This window comes from Zeugodacus cucurbitae, chromosome 3 (assembly GCF_028554725.1).
Source record: "Zeugodacus cucurbitae isolate PBARC_wt_2022May chromosome 3, idZeuCucr1.2, whole genome shotgun sequence".
Taxonomy (NCBI): domain Eukaryota; kingdom Metazoa; phylum Arthropoda; class Insecta; order Diptera; family Tephritidae; genus Zeugodacus; species Zeugodacus cucurbitae.
The window spans coordinates 71,724,303-71,749,044 of NC_071668.1; the positions used below are offsets into that span (position 1 = coordinate 71,724,303).

General features: G+C 33.7%; 1 protein-coding gene across 1 annotated transcript in view; it reads right to left on the reverse strand.

Moving 5' to 3' along the window:
- Nucleotides 1-220: 220 nt before the first annotated feature.
- Nucleotides 221-24,742, reverse strand: part of LOC105218649 (gamma-aminobutyric acid type B receptor subunit 1) — a 343,997-nt gene continuing 319,475 nt past the window's right edge. The window contains exons 10-16 of the mRNA XM_054226814.1: nt 14,866-14,989; nt 14,552-14,668; nt 7,880-8,087; nt 7,163-7,419; nt 6,843-6,980; nt 3,575-3,881; nt 221-572 (exon numbers count right to left, since the gene is read on the reverse strand). Coding sequence (XP_054082789.1) covers nt 550-572; nt 3,575-3,881; nt 6,843-6,980; nt 7,163-7,419; nt 7,880-8,087; nt 14,552-14,668; nt 14,866-14,989 — 1,174 coding nt within the window. The 3' untranslated portion in view covers nt 221-549. The remainder of the gene's footprint in view (nt 573-3,574; nt 3,882-6,842; nt 6,981-7,162; nt 7,420-7,879; nt 8,088-14,551; nt 14,669-14,865; nt 14,990-24,742) is intronic.

Genomic DNA, 24,742 nt, shown 5'->3' on the forward strand with positions numbered 1-24,742 from the left:
TAGTTTTTATTAGCTATTATTTACCGACTAATATAAATAATATTATATACATATATTTTTCATGAAAATACACAAATCGTAAGCATTTTTCAGCTTCAAATTAAATCGCTAAACTTGTCACTCATTAAACTAAATACCTTCATACATATTTTTAATTTCAAATATGATTTAATTTATTTTTATTTTTTTTTTTAATTATTTTAACTATACTTTTCTGCAGCTCAACACTTTGTGTTTTTATTTTTTCACTTGCTTTTTTTTTGCTTTCACTTCCATAACTTACATTCGCTTCATTTAGTTTCAACTCTCGTATTTATATATAGTTAAAGTACTTAAATTTACAGCTACATCAATTTCAATTACAGACACACACATATAATTGCTACTTACTACTAAGCTTACTTGTAACTTTACACTTTACTAATTGCAATTAGAATTTGTACAATAACGCTGTTATAACTATCTGCAATATTTTCATTCGTTTCACTTGCATATTTCATTAATTTACATATATTTTACCTATCACGAGAAGGAAATTGACACGTTTTTTCATGTATGATGATCATGGGTATCTGGAAAGAGATAACAAGTGTGGGGGAGAGAGAGAAAATTTTAATTCATTAGTATATTTGTAGGTAATATTTAATATGCTCGTAGAATACATAAATATTTATAATATTCGACAGAATACAATTACAAAAATGTGCTTTTATAGACAGTTGTAGACATTTTGTTGTTGACAAGGACTAAAAATATCGTGTCCAGATTGACAGAAATACATTGATAAAGACATATTTGAAACTTTAGTATCTCTCTAACAATTACTTATAAACTTGTTGAGAATTTGTCCGATTTTTTTTTAATTTTTATGAAATAAATCTCTCAATTGACTCAAAATTACAGGAATCTAACAAAAATTATATTTTACAGCTGATGAATAACTTATATGATTTCTTATTATCCAGTCTTACCCTCATGGTTTAGCTTTACTTCTATCGATTTAGCACTATTTCATTTAGAAAATTTTATTCCAAACCTATATAACTAGCCCCATACTCTTATCTCAACTCTTAGAATTGTCACGAGACGAGACACAATATTTCCTAGAGGGATAGCTGTCAAATGAACTGTCAAAGTAAACACATGTGGTTGATTGTTATTGAATGTGTCAGTCTCGTTGTCCTCTCACCAGAAGATATTCGGAATATGTATTTAAAACTAATGTGATGATGTCGTTGGTATCATTTTGAATTTATCTTTTCTATTATAATTATCATTAGAACAAAATAAAAAGAATTTATTTATTTCTCTAGAACTCATTGATTATTAGATAGAAAAAGAAATAGTTTTATGTTAGTTAAAAAAACTTTTGGAGAACAATCTGTCCAAGGAACAGTAAAAAATTAGGCCTTGAATAATATGTTTGCTATAACAGCTTCATTCCACTTGTTTAGCTGTCAAACGATCGGATCATCATGATCAAACTTTTTACAAGTCAACGCTCTTGGAAATTTACATCAACTATTTTGCTAACTAATAGCCTTTTCACACAGGAGCTAATTGATCAATTAACCGGCCTCTGCTCGTTTAAAACGCTTATTAAGATCGATTGACCATACAAAATCAAAATCTACATTAATATTTAATTGAATTTCAATCGACTTGAAAATCAAATACAACTCTGCGACAAATACCGTATTAGTAATTATATATACGTTCTTTGTCTGCGATTGGCTGCCTTTTTTGATAAAAAAAATACATTAGATGTCGCTGCTTAATTTGGCAGTGTAAAAACGTCTTCTCTTGTCTGATACGACAATATCCCCTAACTTCATATTGTATATGACAACCACATCGAACAAGACGAGATAAAACCGTATGTCAAATAATATAATTATCGTTATTTAAAATCATTTTAAGTGGTGTGAATTATTGATATGATGAAAAAATCAAATCGATATTGTGCATTTTGAGGTGACTTAATTCTCATTAGTCAACCAATGCGAGGTGATGTGATGTCATGTGATGTGCTCATATGATTAAAATAAATTTAAATAATTGGAAATAGCAAAGAAATCCCGTTATCTAGATATATTTAAATTGGAACAACAAACAATTTTGTGTATGTGATGAAGGCAATATAACACATGATATCACATTTGTGTTCCCCAACTGGCCAACGATGTGATGTGATGTGAAGTCATATGATGTGATCATATGTTCCAAATGAAATTAAATTATTGGAAATACCAAAAAAATCTCGTTATCTGTATAAATTTAATGTATAATTGTAACTGCTAAAAGATTTTTGTGTATGTGATAAGATCACATGATGTGATGAAGACCGTATTTGTGTTCACCAACTGAAAACTGTTGATCAAATTCACATATAAATCGAGGTGAGAGATGCTATGTGGACATCTAATGAAAATTAAATAAAATCAAATATATATAGTTCCAAATTTTATGATTTTATGATCAAAATACGATTATGATCACGTGATGCATAATAAATGAAAATAAAGTAAGCTGTTTTAGATTAGTGAATTAAATACGAAGATACTGAAGTGATGTTGTCTATTGATACAAATTTTTTAAAGTGAAAAGAAAAATGTCATAAAAAGAATTTTTTTAAGAAAACTCATTTAATGTGATTTGACTATTTGTTATAAAAATGTGTTAATTGAATTTAAATCTGTAAGTTGATGTGGTGATATTACAAAAATTACATTCAAACACTGAATATGAATCACTTTTATGGTGAAATTAGAGAAAAAATTTGAAATTATTTTATTTAAATAGACAATAAAAAAGTGCAAAAGTGATTATAATATCAATAATAAAGTGATTATAATATCAACTTTAAAGTTCTTTTCTAATAAATGTTACCAATTCCGCAGAAAATTGCAAGTATTTCTAGAAAAAAAAAACAAATAAATTTTATTTTAAAGTGAAACACCATTGAAATCCAAAAATATTTTCATTTAAATATACATTTATTCAAAAACTTTTTACAACTCCCCACCAACAAGTTGATGCCAAGCGCAGTCTATATACACAAAAGCAACACCAACAATAGCCCACAACAACAAAAAAGCTCACCCACTCACTAACTAACACGCGCCTCCGCGTGCTTTATGCGCCCAAAAGTATTTGTACCGAAATTCTGTACCACCCACACGCTCCGCCCGAACAGCTATCAATAGGCGTACGGCCAACACTCAAAGGTAATTATCTGAGAACTCCAAAGCTGTTGTTGGACAAGTCTTACGCATTGAGCGCGTCATCTGTGTATAATTACCGCCAGTGCACATGCCTATGGCATCATCGAGTTCCGTTAACGGCGCTGCGCGCTTCGTACGCACATCGTGGGCTGGTAGTAATACCAGCGAGTCGCGCTTGATAGCTTTGCAATTGAAAGCAATGAAATTCATTTCCGTTGCTGTTGTGTTTGGTAACATGCAATTTTTATTATTCATGCTATTGTTGTTGTTGTTGTTCTTGTGATATTTACTAAATCGACAGCTACTAGTAGCCGTGCTATGTCTGATTGACTTGTGTTGTTGGCAATTACCTTGTGTTATCGCTAATGTGGCGGCAGGTGTGTTATGCTGTGAGGAGGACGTCGTTGCTTGTAGATTGAGTGAATTGTTTGTGGAACCCGAACCGGAGCCGCCGCCGCCGCCTGCATTGCCGCCACCCATTAGCGTAGCACTCATACCGCCGGTTAGAGAATTGACGCTCGCTACTGGCTGATGATGTGTGGCAATGCCGCCCATGGATATGCCGTTAGTGCCATTGCTGCCATTCAGTTCGCCACCCTTGTGTGTGGCCTCAAAATCGACTAGGCGTTGCTTGAGTATGCGGATCTTCTCCTCTTTCTGTTGGGGGGTGAGAGTGAGAGAAAGAGAATGGATAAATTTAAATATTTAAGTGTCTATAAAATATGTTGTTATAGACTTATAAGCTAATCTGAAGAAGCCTAAAATAAAATAAAATAAAATAAAATAAAATAAAATAAAATAAAATAAAATAAAATAAAATAAAATAAAATAAAATAAAATAAAATAAAATAAAATATAATAAAATAAAATAAAATAAAATAAAAAAAAATAAAATAAAATAAAATAAAATAAAATAAAATAAAATAAAAAATAAAATAAAATAACATAAAATAAAATAAAAAATAAAATAACATAAAATAAAATAAAATAAAATAACATAAAATAAAATAAAATAAAATAAAATAAAATAAAATAAAATAAAATAAAATAAAATAAAATAAAATAAAATAAAATAAAATAAAATAAAATAAAATAAAATAAAATAAAATAAAATAAAATAAAATAAAATAAAATAAAATAAAATAAAATAAAATAAAATAAAATAAAATAAAATAAAATAAAATAAAATAAAATAAAATAAAATAAAATAAAATAAAATAAAATAAAATAAAATAAAATAAAAAAAAATAAAAAAAAATAAAATAAAATAAAATAAAATAAAATAAAATAAAATAAAATAAAATAAAATAAAAAAAAAAAATAAAATAAAATGAAATAAAATAAAATAAAATAAAATAAAATAAAAAAATAAAATAAAATAAAATAAAAAAATAAAAATAAAAAAAAAATAAAAATAAAATAAAATAAAATACAATGAAATAAAATAAAATTAAATTAAAATTTCCTTCGTGTGAGCAACATTCGCCACTGATTATCATCAAACACATCAGTCTTATAAACAGCTGTTTCGCGGTCTCAATTTTCAGCTGTTTGTCCAATAACAAGAAATGAAAGCAAAAATCGAAAAATAGCCATCCGTCAAGAAGTGCAAATAAGTCGCACTGCTGAAGACGGTTTTAAAGCTAAGAACAGATGTGCAACATATGCATGTGTTGCCAGTTATGTGTGTGTTAAACTCGTAATAAAATATGGGAAACTTAAGCTTTGAACACAACAAACGCCTTCTATAAATATATATGTATATGTGAACCCTCTGGTGGCTGCTGCAGTTAATCTCAGCTTGTTGGCCATAAGCACATACAAACTTACTTGCACATAGCTATAAGTAAGTTTGCAAGTTTACACGCGATTTTTGCCGTTTTATTGTTAACAATTCCCCTTGCAATGCGCTCGCAAACTCACATACAAACAGATTCATGCACTCCCCCTCTTTGTTGTTGCCGGCATTTGCCAATGCCAACCAGAGTTCCGGAACGCTACAGTTCACTGCAATCTGCTGCACAGCACATAAGCGCCGCACGGAGCACTGTGGTCGGCAACCGCCTCTCCTCTGTCTGCATTCTTCTGCGCCTCGTCTCACCACTCGCCATACAAACCAATCACACAACGATCCATTGTGGCATGTAATTGCTATGGCGAGCATTGGCGCCGCGTTGCCAACCACGCCGGCATCAATGGTGCGTTGCCACGAACGCGCATTGCAATTCATCTTCCTCTTCTACGTAGCGATTCTTCCAAACGCCATTGTGGACAGTGAGTACATATGTGTGTATCTGTGCACTTGTGCGTCTGACATGATGACATGGTGTAATCCATATTTGTCAATTCGCACCCTGATGAACACTAAAAATATTGATTGTATGCGTTTGCAACAGACACACATACACACATCTCCATCTCTTGCAGCTGCTTGCATCATTCGCCCACGCATTGCTCTCCGTTTGCCAACCCTTGTCTGTTCTGCAACTCTTCGTCGCTTGCTCTGCATTGTTGTTGTCCAAATGTAATCAGCGAAAATTCTTCAGCCAACATGAAATACGTATATGTACATCATGTTGTTGCCATCATCGTTGCTGTGATAAGAATTTATTGATTGACTCGTGCATTCATCTGCCGCTCTGCATTCTCTGCATTTCCGCCGCACCAAAAATTGATCTCTTAATGTTGCTCGTTTGTAGTTTCACGTATGAAGTCAAATATTTTCCTCGGAATTCTCTTCCTTCGCGCAAATTGAATTAAATGCGCTTCTCTGCACCGAGGGACTCCAGGGGGTAATGATTTAATTTAATAACTTTTGTAGGAGACTTAAACTCATTTAATGAGCGTGAGCGTTTTAATTGTTGTATGATTGTGATTGAGTTTGTTTGAGTACGAGACAATAAGTATTGAATGATTTTCGAGTGGTGACTAATAAAAAATGCAATTAAAATTAATTTAGAGTACTCTAGGAGCTATACTTAGACTAATTAAGTTCCTTATTAGATATAACAAGAGTAAATAGTAGAGAAAGTGAGAGTGGAAAATAAGTGACATAGTAACGGAACTCGTTTTTTCTCACTCAGTACAAACTCTCTGAACTCTTTACAAAATTCTTCAGTAGAATCATGAACTTATTAAGATAAGAGACTCTCTTTTGTCTCTCACTGAAAGCTCTATGAACTCTTTACGAAACTCTTCAGTGGGATTACGATCTTACTGGATACTTCATTGAAACTAGCCCAGATCTTCCAAAAAGTGATTAGGATCGTCTGAACAATCTCACCTATTCACCAAGTCTTACATAGAAAAATATAATTATATAATAACTTTTTTTAAATCACATAGTGATCATTGAGAATACTGAAAAATTGTTCCAAGTTAGTTCCTAAGCTAACTGAGCCTTTCTCAAACTACAGTCCAGTAAAATTTCATAGTTTAATACTTCTCTATAATCTTCGTTTCTAGAGGTAGAGCACATTTCAGAACCCTTCATGACGATATTTCTAACATAAACTTCCATAAAATACATTTTCTAAGCACCCTTCAGTATATCTGCTTTCCCGATAACTTCAACACTGCTCTCAATGAGCTATAATTAAACTTCCTCATTCTATTTACCTGTGTTATCAGTCGTTGCAGATCCTCATTTTCAGTAACCAATTTCTGATAGCGTTCCTCATCCTCTTTCGAAATACCAGAGTCGGGATTGTACTTGGATTCAGCTTTATCCTTTGGATGGCGTATAACTTCAATGACCTGTGGAGTGGCAATTAAGAAAATGTGGTTGAGAGGTTGTAAATAAATCTCTCTCTGGCTTAGTTGTTTAAAGAAATATTATTAACAGGCAATATAATACGATTTTCCTTAAATTGATACCAGCACCATCTATTGTACTCATAATTTTCCGCATAAATGGTTTGCGTGACCCACCGACTCACCTTTGGCACAAATATCAGCAACATACTTAGGAAACAACAAAATATCACAGCCAATGCAACAAATGCGAATGAGGCATCCTGTTGCGATGCGATGACCATGCCCACCGGGGCTGTGATTAAACACAGCACAACAACATTGTAAATGCTCATGCCGACATAACGGGAATCATTGATTTGTTTCACCTTAATCGAACGCGTTTCGTAGGCCAAAAAGAGGCCAAACACGAGTATTAGCCCTTTAAAGCCATAAACGAGGCCTAAAAAGAGAGGAAGAATAATATGGAATTAGAGAAAAATTTTAATAAGAGTATGAGTAGGAAATCAACATACTGAATATAAATATTTTATTAGTATGATTAGAAAAATTAATATTGGCAATTTATTATAAGAAAAATTAATATGAGTATAAGAGTACGAGTATGAGTAGAAGATCAGCACGATACTGAATATAAATATGTTATATGTCTGATTAGAAAAATTAATATTTGTAATTAATTATAAGAAAAATTTATATGAGTATAAGAGTGAGTACGAGTATGAGTATGAATATGAAAATGAGTATGAATGAGTATAAGTATGAATATTGAAGATTTGTTAAAAAAATAATAGAAATATGCATAGAAATATGAATATGAGTATACATATATTCAAGTATGTGTATAAAAGTGAGTAGGTGTGTGAGTATGTTCGGATGAAATATAATTGATTTTTACTCACCCAACCACATAGAATTGTGATGACTCTCACAATGCTCCAGTTCTGGACGTATTTTAATATCATCGGATGTTAATACAGGATCTTCGAGTGGGAATGTTTCAAGTATACGCTGTAACGGATCAAAAATCTGCCAGGCGAATAGTATAACTAAATCTACAGACAACAGGCCGGAGACCATGGTGTAAAGCTTCCATGGTTCGACTTTTTTCTGAAAAGAAAAGTAGTATACATTAATAAATAAATCAAAAAAGAGTAAAAATAATAATTTATTGATATTAAACAAAGTAGGGTTGCCATTAATCTCGAAAATATTATACACTAAAATATATAATTTAAATTATTTCTCTAAGATTGGACATTAAGTCTAAGTAATTGCATTTATGGTAATAAGTAAAAGAAAATAGACGGCTTGAAAATATTTTTAAAAGGGTTGCCATATACCTTCAAAATAAAAATTAAGTATATCATATTTGTAGTATTTATATGAAAAATATTTTAATCGTGACTTTTGACTTTTTTGGTGCAGATTTTTTTTTTTTAATAAAGTTGAGTAAGGTTGCCATATTTTTAAAAGCAGAGTAAATTATATTAAAGCTATTTAAATTGGATAATGTGGCTGTTCTACCAGATATGTTTAAAAAAATGCGAACAATGAACGAACAAATAATTATTTTAGCGTTTATAGCAGGGTTGCCATATCAATTAATAAATAAATTTGACTTTAATTTTATATTTCAATAAAATTTTAATGTTTGATAAATAACTTCTGAAGTAAATAGGAACTGTTGATTAACGTTTTCGCTGAACAGTGTTGCCATATTGTGCTGAATATCTTTTGCCACACTTCTAATACTGGATAAATAATTATCTTGTTTTAAGTTTAACAGTGTTTAATGATGGAAATTTATTTTCGTTCAAATAATTTTGTCTCGGTATATTTAAATTAAATATATTTTTTAAAGCAGGGTTGCCATATAACTTTAACATAGGAAGTTATATTTGTTGGTAACAAATTTAAAATGTGAAAATTCAGTATATAATTTTCGAGTAACATAAAAATATGACAATTAAAGTAAAATTTCAGACAGTGTTGCCACATTTTCTTAAAATTTTTTTTGAAGAAACTAGTTTTTCGACAAACAATAATAATTTCAAATTAGTATTAAACAAGAAACTAATAACAGCGCTATAAATATTTTTTTTGGTGTTGCCACCTTTTTTGAAAATGAAAAAAATTGTATAATATACAAGTTTCATATTTTTCAATATATTTCTATTCCCCTTTGCAACTATTGGCCTTGTTTTTAATATTTTTTCTTGCTTTGGCATCTCAAAAGGTTAAATACTCACATGCATGCCGCAAAATGTATGAGTGAATATGAAATGACATATGTGCCAGCCGCTGCACCTGTTTGTAATTAGCTCGACCGGCTTGCTACACGCACGCCCCTTTTGTAATGTGCGCTGATTAATTAGTTTACAGAGTCATCATCATCAGCAGCATTGTCTGCGGGGCCCCTGACACTATATACTATCGCTTCGCTCTCTCGCTCTAATGTTTACATACATATAGCAAGGTAATGTAATGCAGTGCTATGTAATTGTAGTTCACACGCATGTTACACACACAAATGCAACGCTGATTGTCTGTTTGACTACGCATAATGTTTAACCAACTGACAGGCAGGTAGGCAGTCAGGCATCAGTCATGCACCACGCAAGCACACAGAGGCTCAGCAATTTAGCACTCTGTGCACCTGTGTGGGTATATATGTAGAGTATATGGTGCTCCCTGGTTTGCTAACAATCATAATGCGCATTAGGGAATACTAAATGATTAGATGTGTAAGCTTAAGTGTATGTCTGTGTGTGTGCGCAAGCGGCTAAGCATTAGTGTGGCATTAATGCAGCATATTGTGTGTGTGTGCGTGTGTGGCTTTGTGTCAGTGTGGCCCCTGTGCATATTTATGACCTCTAATTGCGGTTTGCCTGCGTGTATATTATTCTGCCTGCCATTGTGGTATACTATGAACTCAATTGAGCCTATCATCGCAGCTGCTTTCTACTCTCTTGCACACACACACACTAACATACATAGTTTGTATTTCTAAAGTACCGTTATTGCTCAATTGTACAACAATTTGTTTGCAATGAATTTGACGCCATTTTTCATTCGTATTTGCCATTGATTGCCTGCTACCTCGTTGTTCCTCCAGCTGTTTTCGTTGCTGCTTTCAATTGAAAGTGCTCATTAGCAGTCTAATTTCAATGGCAGCTCGTCTTTGTTGCAAATGACAATGAAATTAGTGCATCACTAAATGCTAACTCTCTCGTGTGTGTCGCTGTAAGGCAAATAATTTTGACAAATAATGAAATTATAATTGCGTGAAAGCTAGCATATTTGCCCGTATTTGTCAAGTTTGGCATTCGTTTGTATGCTGATTAGTTTCAGTTGCATTGCTTTGTTTGAAAAATTGCTGAGTTCTTGATATTCTATTTATAGTAGAGAGATTATGTGATTTTTAACGATTTATTTTAATTACTTTCATGTATTTTGCAGCTTTCATGGAAAATTGTTATAAAGTACTATTATTATGCCAGCGACATCTGTTGTGCACACATTTTTATTACTTCTCGACTCGAACATGTGTTTGATATGATTGTGGGAGAAAGCTTTCGAAAAGTTCTACAAGAGTGTTATCTATCGTTGGAATTTTTTATTTCGCTAAAAAATTAAAAAAAAAAAAACAAGTAAGGAAGGGCTAAGTTCGGGTGTAACCGAACATTTTATACTCTCGCAATTTATTTATTTAACTTTATTAATATTGTATAATACACAATTTGACCCACATATTCGTCATATAAATTGAAAACCTATGACCCGATTTTGGCGATTTTTAGAATGTGGCTGCTACACTATAAACGTAGTATTTGTGCAAAGTTCTGCACTGATATCTTCACTAGTGCTTACTTTATATATTGTAATATAAACGATTTAGATCGACTTCAAAGTTTTGGTATATAGGAAGTAGGCGTGGTTGTAAAGCGATTTGGCCTATTTTCACAACATGTCATTGGGATCTAAGGAAACTATTACAAACCAAGTTTCATTGAAATCGGTCGAGTAGTTCCTGAGATATGGTTTTTGACCCATAAGTGGGTGATGGCACGCCCATTTTCCATTTCTCTGAGTGGAGCTTCCATCTGCCATTTTTTATGTGAAATTTAATGTTTCTGGCGTTTTTCGTTAGTGAGTTAACTCACTTTTAGTAGTTTTCAACATAACCTTTGTATGGGAGGTGGGCGTGGTTATGATCCGATTTCCTCCATTTTTGGACTGTATAAGGTAGTACCTAAAAGAAACGACTCTAGAAAGTTTCCTTGATATAACTTTAGTAGTTTCCGATATATGTACAAAAAACTTAGTAGGGGCGGGGCCACGCCCACTTCCCCAAAAAAATTACATCCACATATGCCGCTTCATAGTGCTGTCCTTCATACAAAATTTTACTTCCATAGCTTTATTTACAGCTTAGTTATGGCACTTTAAGTGTTTTCGGTTTTTGACATTGACACATTTTCGGTTGTGGGCGTGGCAGAGGTCCGATTACGCCCATTTTCGAACTTAACCTTCTTATGGTGCCAAGAAATACGTCTTCCAAGTTTCATGAAGATATCTCAATTTTTACTCAAGTTACAGCTTGCATGGACGGACGGACAGATAGACATCCGGATTTGAACTTTTCTCATCACCCTGATCATTTTGATATAAATATATAACCCTATATCTAACTCGTTTAGTTTTAGGACTTACAATCAACCGTTATGTGGACAAAACTATAATACTCTCGTAGCAACTTTGTTGCGAGAGTATAAAAATTAGAATATATGTATATCTGGTAGGGACTATGTTTCTTTGAAGACTATATTTACAGAGTTAATTTATACCATCCGAAACAGCAGATGATATAGGTGCCGTGCTAACGGGACCACGCCTTAGTTGTTGACAATTCTGCAGTATCTTTCAAGCTGAGGTCTATGTCATTAGCAAATGTGCTGAGGTCATATTGGACTGGAATTACCACGGTAAACGGATCGCCATCATCAGTGAAAGTCATGCGGCTCTCCAGGCAATATCATCCTTTGAAATAGATTCGGCGCTGGTTCTGAACTACATTGAGAAACTTGATCCTCAAACCCAGTCAACAACAGTATAACCTTGATCTGGCTGCCAGAACACAAAGGTATACAAGGCAACGAACTTCAGGAATTCGCTACAGATTACACTTGAAGGAATTTCGCCACTACAAACTGTTTCTCATGGGATACAATAGGGAAATATTTAAACAATTGCGCTCCCAAGAAACCAACTGAGAAAATATGTCAGCGTGTATTAAACCTTCAAAGTATAATAGCTTTTGGAACTTTATACAGGTCACTGTAAGCATCTATATTCCTTTAAGACCCCTTCTTCAAAAGTATTCTTGACATTCGTTTTTTCTTTGAAACTATATATGTATAAGGAAATGGTTATCTGAAAGTTTTCAAGAATTTAATCTCAAAATATGTGAGATCGTTTTCTGAAGACCTTTTCGAACTCATTCAATATATATATTTACAAAATATTGGGATTTTTTCATGCCGAGGCTCAAAAAGATACATTTCGGGTAGACCCAGCATCAATGCTTTGGTCAACGTAACTCTATTTCGACTTAATATTTGACAAGAGACAATGTTTTCTACGAGATCGACACTATCGACTATATCTAGAAGTATGTTCCATAATCTTACCATGAATAATACCAGTTATAACGGGTGATTTTTTTGAGGTTAGGATTTTCATGCATTAGTATTTAACAGATCACGTGGGATTTCAGACATGGTGTCAAAGAGAAAGATGCTCAGTATGCTTTGACATTTCATCATGAATAGACTTACTAACGAGCAACGCTTGCAAATCATTGAATTTTATTACCAAAATCAGTGTTCGGTTCGAAATGTGAAAATCCGCTTTTTTATCGACAAATTTTGTTCAGCGATGAGGCTCATTTCTGGTTGAATGGCTACGTAAATAAGCAAAATTGCCGCATTTGGGGTGAAGAGCAACCAGAAGCCGTTCAAGAACTGCCCATGCATCCCGAAAAATGCACTGTTTGGTGTGGTTTGTACGCTGGTGGAATCATTGGACCGTATTTTTTCAAAGATGCTGTTGGACGCAACGTTACGGTGAATGGCGATCGCTATCGTTCGATGCTAACAAACTTTTTGTTGCCAAAAATGGAAGAACTGAACTTGGTTGACATGTGGTTTCAACAAGATGGCGCTACATGCCACACAGCTCGCGATTCTATGGCCATTTTGAGGGAAAACTTCGGAGAACAATTCATCTCAAGAAATGGACCCGTAAGTTGGCCACCAAGATCATGCGATTTAACGCCTTTAGACTATTTTTTGTGGGGCTACGTCAAGTCTAAAGTCTACAGAAATAAGCCAGCAACTATTCCAGCTTTGGAAGACAACATTTCCGAAGAAATTCGGGCTATTCCGGCCGAAATGCTCGAAAAAGTTGCCCAAAATTGGACTTTCCGAATGGACCACCTAAGACGCAGCCGCGGTCAACATTTAAATGAAATTATCTTCAAAAAGTAAATGTCATGAACCAATCTAACGTTTCAAATAAAGAACCGATGAGATTTTGCAAATTTTATGCGTTTTTTTTTTTTTTTAAAGTTATCAAGCTCTTAAAAAATCACCCTTTAAGACTCTTAAGTTAACTTGGTATAATTTACGGAATTTAAAAAATCCTCATTAGAGAAGGGTGCATAAACTTCAGATTTTTTTAAGATAATATAATAAATATAATAATATTAGGTCTACAACTTGGCTTCCGCCTACCTACTTATACCTACCTACCTTAATAGTTATGGATGTTATCGAAAAGAAAGCTATCTGAGTGCAAATATTTTGAAAGTATGAGCAAATAGGTCCAGACAGATTAATGACAGCGAACAAATGATAGCCAGCTATACAAATTACTTACAACATTAATAATTACTTAATTAGTTCAACTGTACTTATTTACTATTTCGCCGAAAATTCCGGAATTAACTGAAATATCCAGCACTTTCGCTCGAAATTTCCACCTGCGCATTTCACTGTAACTGTAAAGTGCTTTCATTTCATTTGAAATCAATTTCAACTAATTAAGCCATCGAAATTAAACGAATGATATATACTGTTTATAGTTGAATTATAAGTGCAATTATTGGGTGGCGTATTTTGTGTTATTGCTGCGATGCGAGTCGTTATATTGAATTGATTGGTTGGTTAAGCAATTGGCCACAACTGCGTGAATTAATTAATATGGCATAAAGCGTTTATATTGGCCAGCTTTGAGTTATATTAATTCGTTTTAATTGAGTGACGTGTGTGCGATAACGAATTTAAATACATTTGATGTTGAATATATGTGCATATATAGAAATATTTATGCGAGTGTACTGAATAATTTTTAAATTTTTTGTTATTTTTTTGTAATATTTCAAAGCTTCATATAGTAGGGATTTTAATTTTAAAAATTTGTAATTACTTATATTTCTTACTAAACAAATTTTCACTTTGCAATTCAATTAATATGGCTATGTCTGTTTTATAACCGTTAGTTTCACTTACTTTTGGATCTGTTTTCGCTTTTGTTGTAAAACGATGCACACGCCAGACTTTGCTGAACATAGCACCATAGGCTAATGTAAAACCGGTGGTTAGTAGCCAAGCGCGCGCTTGACATATCTGTGAGAAGAAAAAAAGTAAAAGAAAGAATAGGAAATTTTTTAAAATATATAATTTTTATGAAATTGTGTTGTTCATATCTGGAAAATTTTTTATTTGGAATCGAACCAACTTAATCTATTACTTACTTTTACTATTTTACTTCAAACAAATTTATGTTTTTAACTGTTATAAATTCCCAATTGTTCAACACTTACTTTTGGATACTCCTCTGGACTGACAAATCGTCCATCCATACCCAAGAGTATAACTGATGCCAGACATATGATGACACCAAAGAGCATTATGGTATTACATACAGGATGTGATGATTGTATGACTCTGTAAAGAAATTGAAAAAAAATTATTAATGACATATGAAATTATGTATATTTATTTATAATATTTAATTTAAAAACAAAATATTTTATTATTTTTACAAAAATATATTTTTATAAATAACTCTTCAAGGCAATGGTATGACGCCTTCACTATAATAACATATCTTCCTTACTCTAATTGAGTTTTAATAAAATAATGTTATAGCCTTTTCACACAGGAGCTAATTGATCAATTAACCGTCCTTTGCTCGATTAAAGCGCTGATTTAGATCGATTTACCATACAAAATAAAAATCTTTTTTTTCTTCCTTTATTTTGTAAACGAATTTTAGTCGAGTTAAAAATGCATTACAACTCTGTGACAAAGAACATTTTAGGTTATCTGCCTTCCGCTTTTTTGCTCCTTATTTAATGCTTTATATAAAAAGTGTTAGAGTGATCGGACTTAGTTCAAATATGCGCCATTTCGTTCGATAATCTGTTTCCTTCAGACGGCAACTTAATAATACCCCCCTCGTAGAAACCCCTCCTCCTTATTTGCGAAGAATTCGGACAGTCACTTTCCACAAGCCTCTGTTAAGTTCAACTTTACACCACCAAGGGCGTTCGCCATGGACAGGAGCAGGTGGTAATCACTTGCCGCTATGACCGGGCTATATGGTGGATGCGATAAAACCTCCCAACCGAGCTCCCGTAGCTTCCGACGAGTCATCAACGAAATGTGTGGTCTGGCGTTGTCCTGGTGGAACACAACACCCTTCCTATTGGGTCATTCTGGACGCTTCTGGCTGATCGCCTGCTTCAGTTAACGAACGTTAAGTTGTTCGCAGTAGATGGTAGAATTAAGTGTCTGGCCATATGGGAACAGCTCATAGCAAATGATTCCCTTCTAACCCCACCAAACACACAGCAAAACCTTCCTGGCCGTCAATGTCGGCTTGGCCACTGTTTGGGACGATTCACCGGCCTTAGACCACGACCGTTTTCGCTTGATACTGTCGTATGTGATTCATTTTTCGTCGCCAGTCACCATCCGCTTCAAAAATAGGTCGAGTTCGTTCCGCTTCAGCAGCATATCGCAGGCCTTGATTCGGTCCAAAAGGTTTTTTTTTTACATCAAATCATGCGGCACCCAAACATCAACCTATTTTGTGTATCCAGCCTTCTGCAGATGGTTTAAAATGGTTTGGTGACTAACTTTCATCTCCTGGGCGATGTCACGAGGTGTCACATGCTGGTCTCACTTCAAGTGTTTCCATGATTTGATCGGTATGCGTCGTCACAGGTCTTCCACCGGCTGGCTTATCCATGGTGTCCTGTTCACCCGCTCTGAATAGTCGAAACCATTCCTCCGCAGTTCGAAGTGATAGAGTACCATCCCCCAAAACACTAATAATCCCACGGAACGTTTCTCTAGCGCATTTGTTTTAACGAAGGTAAAATTTAAAATAGCGCGAATTTCGGCGACGTCTATAACTTTTGAACGCAATAATTAAAAAAAAAAACAAAAACGATTAGTTTTAGCGTCGTTTTGTATGCAATGTCAAGACCTTTCAAAGATGTATCGCAAATTTTTACTTATGACTCAATCTCCCCGAAATAATTAGTTTGGTCCAATACCCAGAAAAAAGTCGATTTTGTCGTCTAGTGTAATGAATAGTTGTATGGCTGAATAATAGTTACTCATACCACATGGTGTACTGCATTGGTGTATTTAAACGCTTGAAAGTCATTTATTGCTTCGGAAATAAGTATTTTTTGCAAGAAAAATGTATTTAATAATAATTTTCTATAATTAAGGTGATTTTTTTATAATTAAGGTGCATTTTTTTCTGTTGACTAAGTTCAATGACATCACTTCTGGGAACTATGGATATAAGAATTTCCTTTCTAATATTAAGCGATTTACCTTTCAACTACATGAGTTGTTGAATGTAATTATAAATATTCGAAAAATCCAAAACACCTTCTACAGGGGCTTAATTGTAAGCCAACATCGCTTATTTGTCTAAACTTCTTGGAAGAACAAATTCGCGCATAATACAAATTAAGCTTCTTTTACACTGAGAAAAAGTGTTTAGCATATAAAAATATGAACTTAATCGCTAAAATTAATTTTCTTGACTACAAAGATAGTGCTGTGTAATAGTAAAAAATATCCTGCAGCAGTTATATCAAAGAAACTAAGCCAAAGTAGTAATTTTTATTATTTTTATTTTATTTATTTTCTTTTTTTTATATATTTCATTCTTAGTTAACACTTCCATTCTCAGACGCTTTTCTCACATTTCGCGCATTTCCTCTTCTTCACATTCATCCTTTATTGCATTGCCCTGCCTGTGTGGCGCTTATTCACTCATGCAGTTAACGGAAAGACAATGCTTGCTGACCGCAATGTCTGCTTACACACTAACACTGGTATATTTTTATACTCCACAGTTGCTTTGACTCTACTTTCTAAGAGTTGAATACTTTTACTTTGGCATTATCTAGCGCCTTTTGTTATGCTAATTTACTTGGTACTATCTTTGCATTGGAATATAAAAGCAACGCGGCGACGGAAGTATAAAAGTAAAATAATTCTCTTCGGTTTTCTTTTTGGCCGGCCGACATCCTGTTGCATTGTGTGCGCGGCTGTCATAATAAAATCGCTTTATTTTCATAAGCAAAGCCCTTGTGACTTTTGTCACAGCGGCAGCGGCGGATGACAGCGTCAGCTTCACTTCAGCAACTTTACACTTTGTTACACACATACACCGCGCGCAATGCCGTTAACAAATATTTACACGCACACACACACATACAAACACTTTTCTCTTATGTCCTGTCTTTACACACACACACACACTTCCGCTTACCAAACATCGTTAGTGGTCGCTCAACAACTTTAGTCTTCATCGTCATCGTCTTTGTTGCTTTGCTTATATCGTTTTTTTTCGCCATCGTTGTTCGTAGGTTCGCCTGCTCGTTGACAGCCACAGCGCCGCACTGGCAATTGGCTTATCTCTGTGTGTCAATCAATTGATGCCATTTAATCCGACAGCTGCTGCCGCCACTTGGGCCCTGCTGTCACACGCCGGTGCGCTTCGCTATTGTCAGCCGTGTTCGGACACATTTGTATGGTTGTTGTTGTTGTAATTGTTGTTGTTTCGGTTGCTTGAAATATCCTTTGCAATTGTAATATGAATGGTTTTTCCTCCTATCATTTCTTTCAACGCTTTTGTTACTTGCTTTCGCGACACTTTGATGTCCTTTGCAGGATATGAAATGAACACGCACTCACACTAGCCTACTAAACGCGACGACTGCCTTTTAGCAGCGCTGGGCGTGTCTTCTCGGCTTGTCTCTTGTTTTTACTGTCGCGCCAATGCTTTTGTTTATCTACTTTCTTTCGCTTAGCGCGCTCGTCTTTGTTTACTTTGACATTTAATGGAAAAAGGTATTGAAATTTCACTATACACCAACACAGAAACACCAACCCTGATACACTCTCACACACATCTACATTATCACCTTTATGCCCGTCAACTGGCTTATCTTCATTTGTGCGGCTCACGAATAGCTCCACTCAGCACAGCTCGTTTTTCACTTAGGTACTTGCCTATAAAGAGTGCTTCATTCGCCTACTCCTTCTCCCTTTCTGCTTTGCTGTTGGTCTCACTTTAATGAGCACTATGTTAAGTTAAGTCTATGTTAAGTAAATTTCGCCAACTTGTTGATAGCTATCAATCGTTTGGCTTAGTGAAATTGTTTAATTGTCTAATTAACTTCAATTGATTTTGTGAGTTTCTCAAAAAGTTCGTCAGTTGAGTGGTGTAGTAGCGCTTTGTGGAAGTTGAGCCTTTTATGTGTCTAACGGAGAGTGACTTCAAAGTCATTTGGTAGATTAGGTTATCATTTAATTGTGCATGTCTTGCTTTAGGTGATTGTTTTGATTACAGAATTGCTTGTTGTCGCCTCATTGTGCTGCAGGCGATTAGCTGGCTACAGTAAGCCATTTGAGTAGAAAATCAAGTCTGGTGTAGAAACAAAGACAAGGCCAGCGTGGATGTAATGATGAATTGTAGTGGTAGAATTTTCAAAAAGACTCACAATATAGCGCAAAAAACTGAACTCTGCGACAACAATTTAAATCGATAGATTTTGGACAACATTCAAACGAAGAAAACAGATGGAAAGGTAAACTCGAAGCGAAAAACTCTCGACATCTTGAATGTCTTCAGACATTTTAAAGTCAAGAAGTACTAGTAAGAGTTCGAGTCAGGGTCTTAGAAGTAAGCATTTGATACTAAGTTCCAAGAGGGATACTAAGCATATTAAATAATCAATCATCATACTGAATAACCTACCGAAAACTGTTACCAAAATAACTTTGGAACTATAGAAGTGTGTTCAAAAAATAATTAGAATTATAAATTTTAAAATTTCATAGGTTTGGAGAGTCCAATTGAAATTTTTTTTTATTATGTTGATATATGAAGTGAGTTCATAAAATAACGGGAATTTGTTTAAAAATCCTATTTCAAAATTTAACTATGCCCCAGCCTTCTTATTCCTAAGTGCCAGACATGACTTCGTGTGACTTTTTCCTATTTCCAAAAATGAAGTTAACATTAAAAAGTCGTCGCTTCCTAAAGGCGATACAAATGCTATTCCAAATTCGAGTTTGAGAAGTGTTGATGATTGGAAGTAGCGCTGACATAAGTGGAAAATATCGAATGAGAAATATTCTAAAGGCAATTCAAAAGGCAATGCAGACAAATGAATAAATCTTTTTTCCCCCCAAAAAACGAAAATTCCCGTTATTTTTTGAACACACTCGTATAGAGTTTCTAAGAGTTAATAATCTATCGACTTGAGACACACTGAATCTTAAAATATTAGTACGGAAAAGAGTCATAGTTGAAGTCATTTGACGTCAAGTTATAACAAAGATGGTTCTAAGAGATGGTTGGTTAGGTTAGCACAACTACAATATACACTTTATAAGATTTTCGAGTATGTTTATATTATTTTGCTTATGATTCTACTATCAGATAGTCTTTTATGAAACAAAAAATGAAAGATATCATCAGTATAAGTTCAGATCAGGATTAGAAGTACGAAAAAAAATTCTAATATTTCAAAGAGTTTGAATGAGAAGCTTTTTTCGTAATCAAAATCTTCTTGATTGGCGTAGACACCGCTTACGCGGTTATAGCCGAGTCCAAAACAGCGCGCCACGTATCCCTCCTTCTGGCAGTTTGGCGCCAATTGGTTATTCCAAGCGAAGCCAGGTCCCTCTCCACCTGGTCCTTCCATCGGAGTGGAGGTCTCCCTCTTCCTCTGCTTCCACCAGCGGGTACTACATCGAATACTTTCAGAGCTGGAGCACTTTCATCCATTTGAACAACATGTCCTAGCCAGCGTAGCCGTTGTTTTTTTATTCGGGTAATATTATTTTATTAGGGTAATATAGAGCAACCTAAAACAAGGGAGTAAAAGTGCGTTTTTAGACAGGAGCTAATTGATTAATCAACCGTCCGATTAAAACGCTTATTAAGATCGATTTACCATACAAAATAAAAATCTACATTTATTATACCCTCGCAACAAAAGTTGATAAAGAGAGTATTATAGTTTTGCTCACATAACGGTTGTTTGTAAAGAGTTAGATATAGAGTCATATATACCAAAGTGATCAGGGTGACGAGTAGATTTGAAATCCGGATGTCTGTCCGTCCGTCTGTCCGTCTGTGCAAGCTGTAACTTGAGTAAAAATTAAGATATCTTGACGAAACTTGGCACCATAAGAAGGTTAAGTTCGAGACAAGGTTAAGTTTAAGACAAAATAACGAAAACCAAAAACACATAAAGTGTCATAACTAAGCCATAAATGAAGTTATAAAAGTAAAATTTGGAATAAAGGATCGCACTATGTAGGGGCATATTTGGATGTAATTTTTTTGGGGAAGTGGGCGTGGCACCGCCCCCAAATCGGTTATTTGTATTTAACTCGCAAACCAATAAAGCTATATAGACCAAACTTTCTGCAGTCGGTTCTCTTATGTACCCCACCACACACCATGAAAATAGTTGAAATCGGATAATAACCACGCCCACCTCCCATACAAAGGTTAGGTTGAAAATTAATTTGGGTTAACTCACTAACGAAAAACGTCATAAACACAAAATTTCACACAAGAAATAGCAGAAGGGAGCTGTACTCAGATTTTTTTTACAAAATGGAAAATGGGCGTGGCGTCGTCCACTTATGGGTCAAAAAGCATATCTCAGGATCGTATCTCGACCGATTCGAATGAAATTCGGTATATAATATTTTCTTGACACCCTGATAACACGGACAAAAAATGGGCGAAATCGGTTCACAACCACTACTACTTTCCTTATAACTCAATTTTGAAATCCATCTTATTCCTTCACTTTATAATGTAAACATGAGGAACCAATGAAGATAAAAGAATAAAACTTTACACAAATAGTGCATATCATCTTTGGCTTCACTTGTGAAAAAATTGTCGAAAACGGACCATAACTTTTCAAGGCCCCAGATATCGAACATGTTGAACTCGGCGCCTAAGGATAAATTTTAACCGAAAATATGGGTAAATCTCTCAGACAATTTAATGTAATTCAGAGGAAATTGTTTTCTTCTAATAGTGTGTCTCTGTTCCAAAAATTATTAAAATCGGGTCATAACATCTCCTAGCTCCCATGTACCTAATTATAGGTTCTTCAAAAATACGGTGAGCTTTATTCCGCATATATATATTGGTTAATATGTGAGATATTTTAGCCAAATTAATTGATCGTATAGTCTTGGATATAGTGTACCTTGCTGATGAAAATGAATGAAATCGGTTCAGGAATTACCTTAGCCCTCATATACTAAATATGACGATTTTCGTTATTCTATTAAACTTTATGCCGAATTTATGGGTTAATTTGTATGTTATCTTAATAAAATTTCTTTAATAAATTGCAAGAGTATAAAATGTGCGGTTGCACCCGAACTTAGCCTTTCCTTACTTGTTTGTAATTGAATTTTAATCGATCGTAAAGTGGTCTAAATTTAAAGAACTATGCTCTGATCTAAAGAGATATAGCAGCTTGTTCAAGAAGGTAGAACTGATTTTGCTTAATAATAGCCTAGTTTGGATGAAAATTGTGATCCCATAAAACATATTAAAACTCATCGCCTTTAAAGCTCCCTCGCTTTATAATTAACCTGCCTTTTATTGTCTGTTTTAATTATCTTAATTCCATAAAGGTAAATGAAAATTATTAAACTCCACAATTCCATGCCACGCAAGTAGCTCAACGCATTATAAAGATATTGTTTTATTATTGTTTTTGCCTCACTCACAAATTTCATGACATTTTCATTATTCACCAGCGTCATTGCTGTCAACAACGTCCGTTCAATTAAAGGTAATGCCGTTGACAAACGCACACAATGTGTCGGCATAAACACACAAGGATATGGCTGGATGATGAACATGAAGACTCACATATAGGTGGTGGATTATCTACATACACATATGTGAAGGGTATTATGAAAGTTGCGTTTAAAGAAAGCGTCGGATGAGTGTGTATATTTATGGCATATATGTATATACAGAGACAAACAACTTTACAATAAATGCAAACATATTGCCCTCTTTGTCCAACTATGTAACTGCATGAACCACATGTGTAACTGTATTTGTTTATTGTATGCAAGTGTGTGTGTGTGTGTCACATTGACAAAGGCTATGACAGTTTTAACACCACAAACAAAATGATTGATTACGAAATTAAATTGCAAGGAAAATATGCATGAGCACACACACACATGTATAAATTGAGAGCAACAAAACAGCAAAAATAAAAATGAATACAAAAGCTTCACAATGCATGGTGGTGTCACATTGGCGCTGTTGCGAAATGGGCCAAGAATACGTGTCAAGTCATTGTATTAGAAGAGCTAATGTTTAACAATAGGATCTGTTTGTTGCGTTGCGTTGCGCTGCAATAAGCAACAGTATATCTGTGGTGGTGTGTGTCTGTGTACATTTGCGCTTAGTCGAGTGCCCTGTGTATTGAGCTGGGTGTGACATGGCGTATGAGTGACATGTGATTGTTTTCATTTCGTATATATGTATATGCGTGCGCGTTAATAAAAGTGGCGCTGACAAATAAATTACAATAAAAACAAAAACTGTAATGAAACAATTTTCATGTGTTGATTAAGACACTTTTCGGTCATAAAAGATTTGCATTATTAATTCGCGCGTGAGGGAAATTGACATGTTGCTGCTATGGGTTTTAGATCCCTTACATTTTGGCTCAGAAATGTTGGCTGTTAAAATGTTGAAATTAAAATTAAAATAAAAATAATTATAATGTTAAAATTAAAAAAAAAAAATTATATTCAATTTTTCACTTATTTTAATTAAAAAAATTAAAAAAAAAAATTTTAAATAAAAAAAAAATATTTTCATTCTAATATCTTGTACAGCTTGTAAAATTTAATACAGACAAAAAAAAAATTAATACAGATTTTTAATAAATTTTAAATTTTTGTGAAAATTATTAATTTTCATCATTAAATATTTTTTTCATTTCAAGTAATATTTTTTTTTTTTTAATTATTCACTAGACACTTTTATTAAATTTTTTAACTTAATAAAAATTATTAATTTTAACTATTTAATATTTCTTGTATTTTTTAAAAAGGTATTTTATGTTTTATTTTAACTACCTTTTTATAAAAACGATGTTTTACTTTTCAATATTTAATTCAACGATTTTTTCGTCATATTTTGATGCTTTTGAAATCAACAATGTTTTGAATTTAAAAAGTTATAAAAAAACAAGTTTTAGGACCATCTAAATTTCAAATAAATTAATTAATAAATTTAAAAAGAAAATATTTTTTTAAAGTAGTTTTTTTATAAATATTCTTGCAATTAATTTAACGGAATTCATAAATTTCTATTCAATCGAAATATTCTAAATTGATTAAATTTTTGACAATTTCGATTTTATTATTTTTTTTTTTTTTTTTTAACATTTAGTCAGTAATGAATAATTCCAATCATATTTTTATACTCTCGCCACAAAAGTTGCTAAAGAGAGTATTATAGTTTTGTTCACATAACGGTTGTTTGTAACACCCAAAACTAAACGAGTTAGATATAGGGTTATATATACCAAAGTGATCAGGGTGAAGAGTGGAGTTCAAATCCGAATGTCTGTCTGTCCGTCCGTCCGTCCGTCCGTCTGTGCAAGTTGTAACTTGAGTAAAAATTAAGATACCTTGATGAAACTTGGCACACTTATTCTTGGCACCATAGGAAGGTTGCTTTCGAAAATGAGCAAAATCGGACCACTGCCACGCCCACAAAATGGCTAAAACCGAAAACACATAAAGTGCCATAACTAAGCCATAAATAAAGCTATAGAAGTAAAATTTAGTTTGAAGGATCACACTATGAAGGGGCATATTTGAATGTATTTTTTTTGTGGAAGTGGGCGTAGCCCCACCCCTACTAAGTTTTTTGTACATATCTCGCAAACCAATAGAGCTATATAAACCAAACTTTCTGCAGTCGTTTATTTCAGCCATTTCCTTATACAGTCCAAAAATGAAAGAAATCGGATCAATACCACGCCCACCTCCCATACAAAAGTTAGGTGGAAAATTACTAAAAGTGGGTTAACTCACTAACGAAAAACGCCAGAAACACTAAATTTCACATAAGAAATGGCA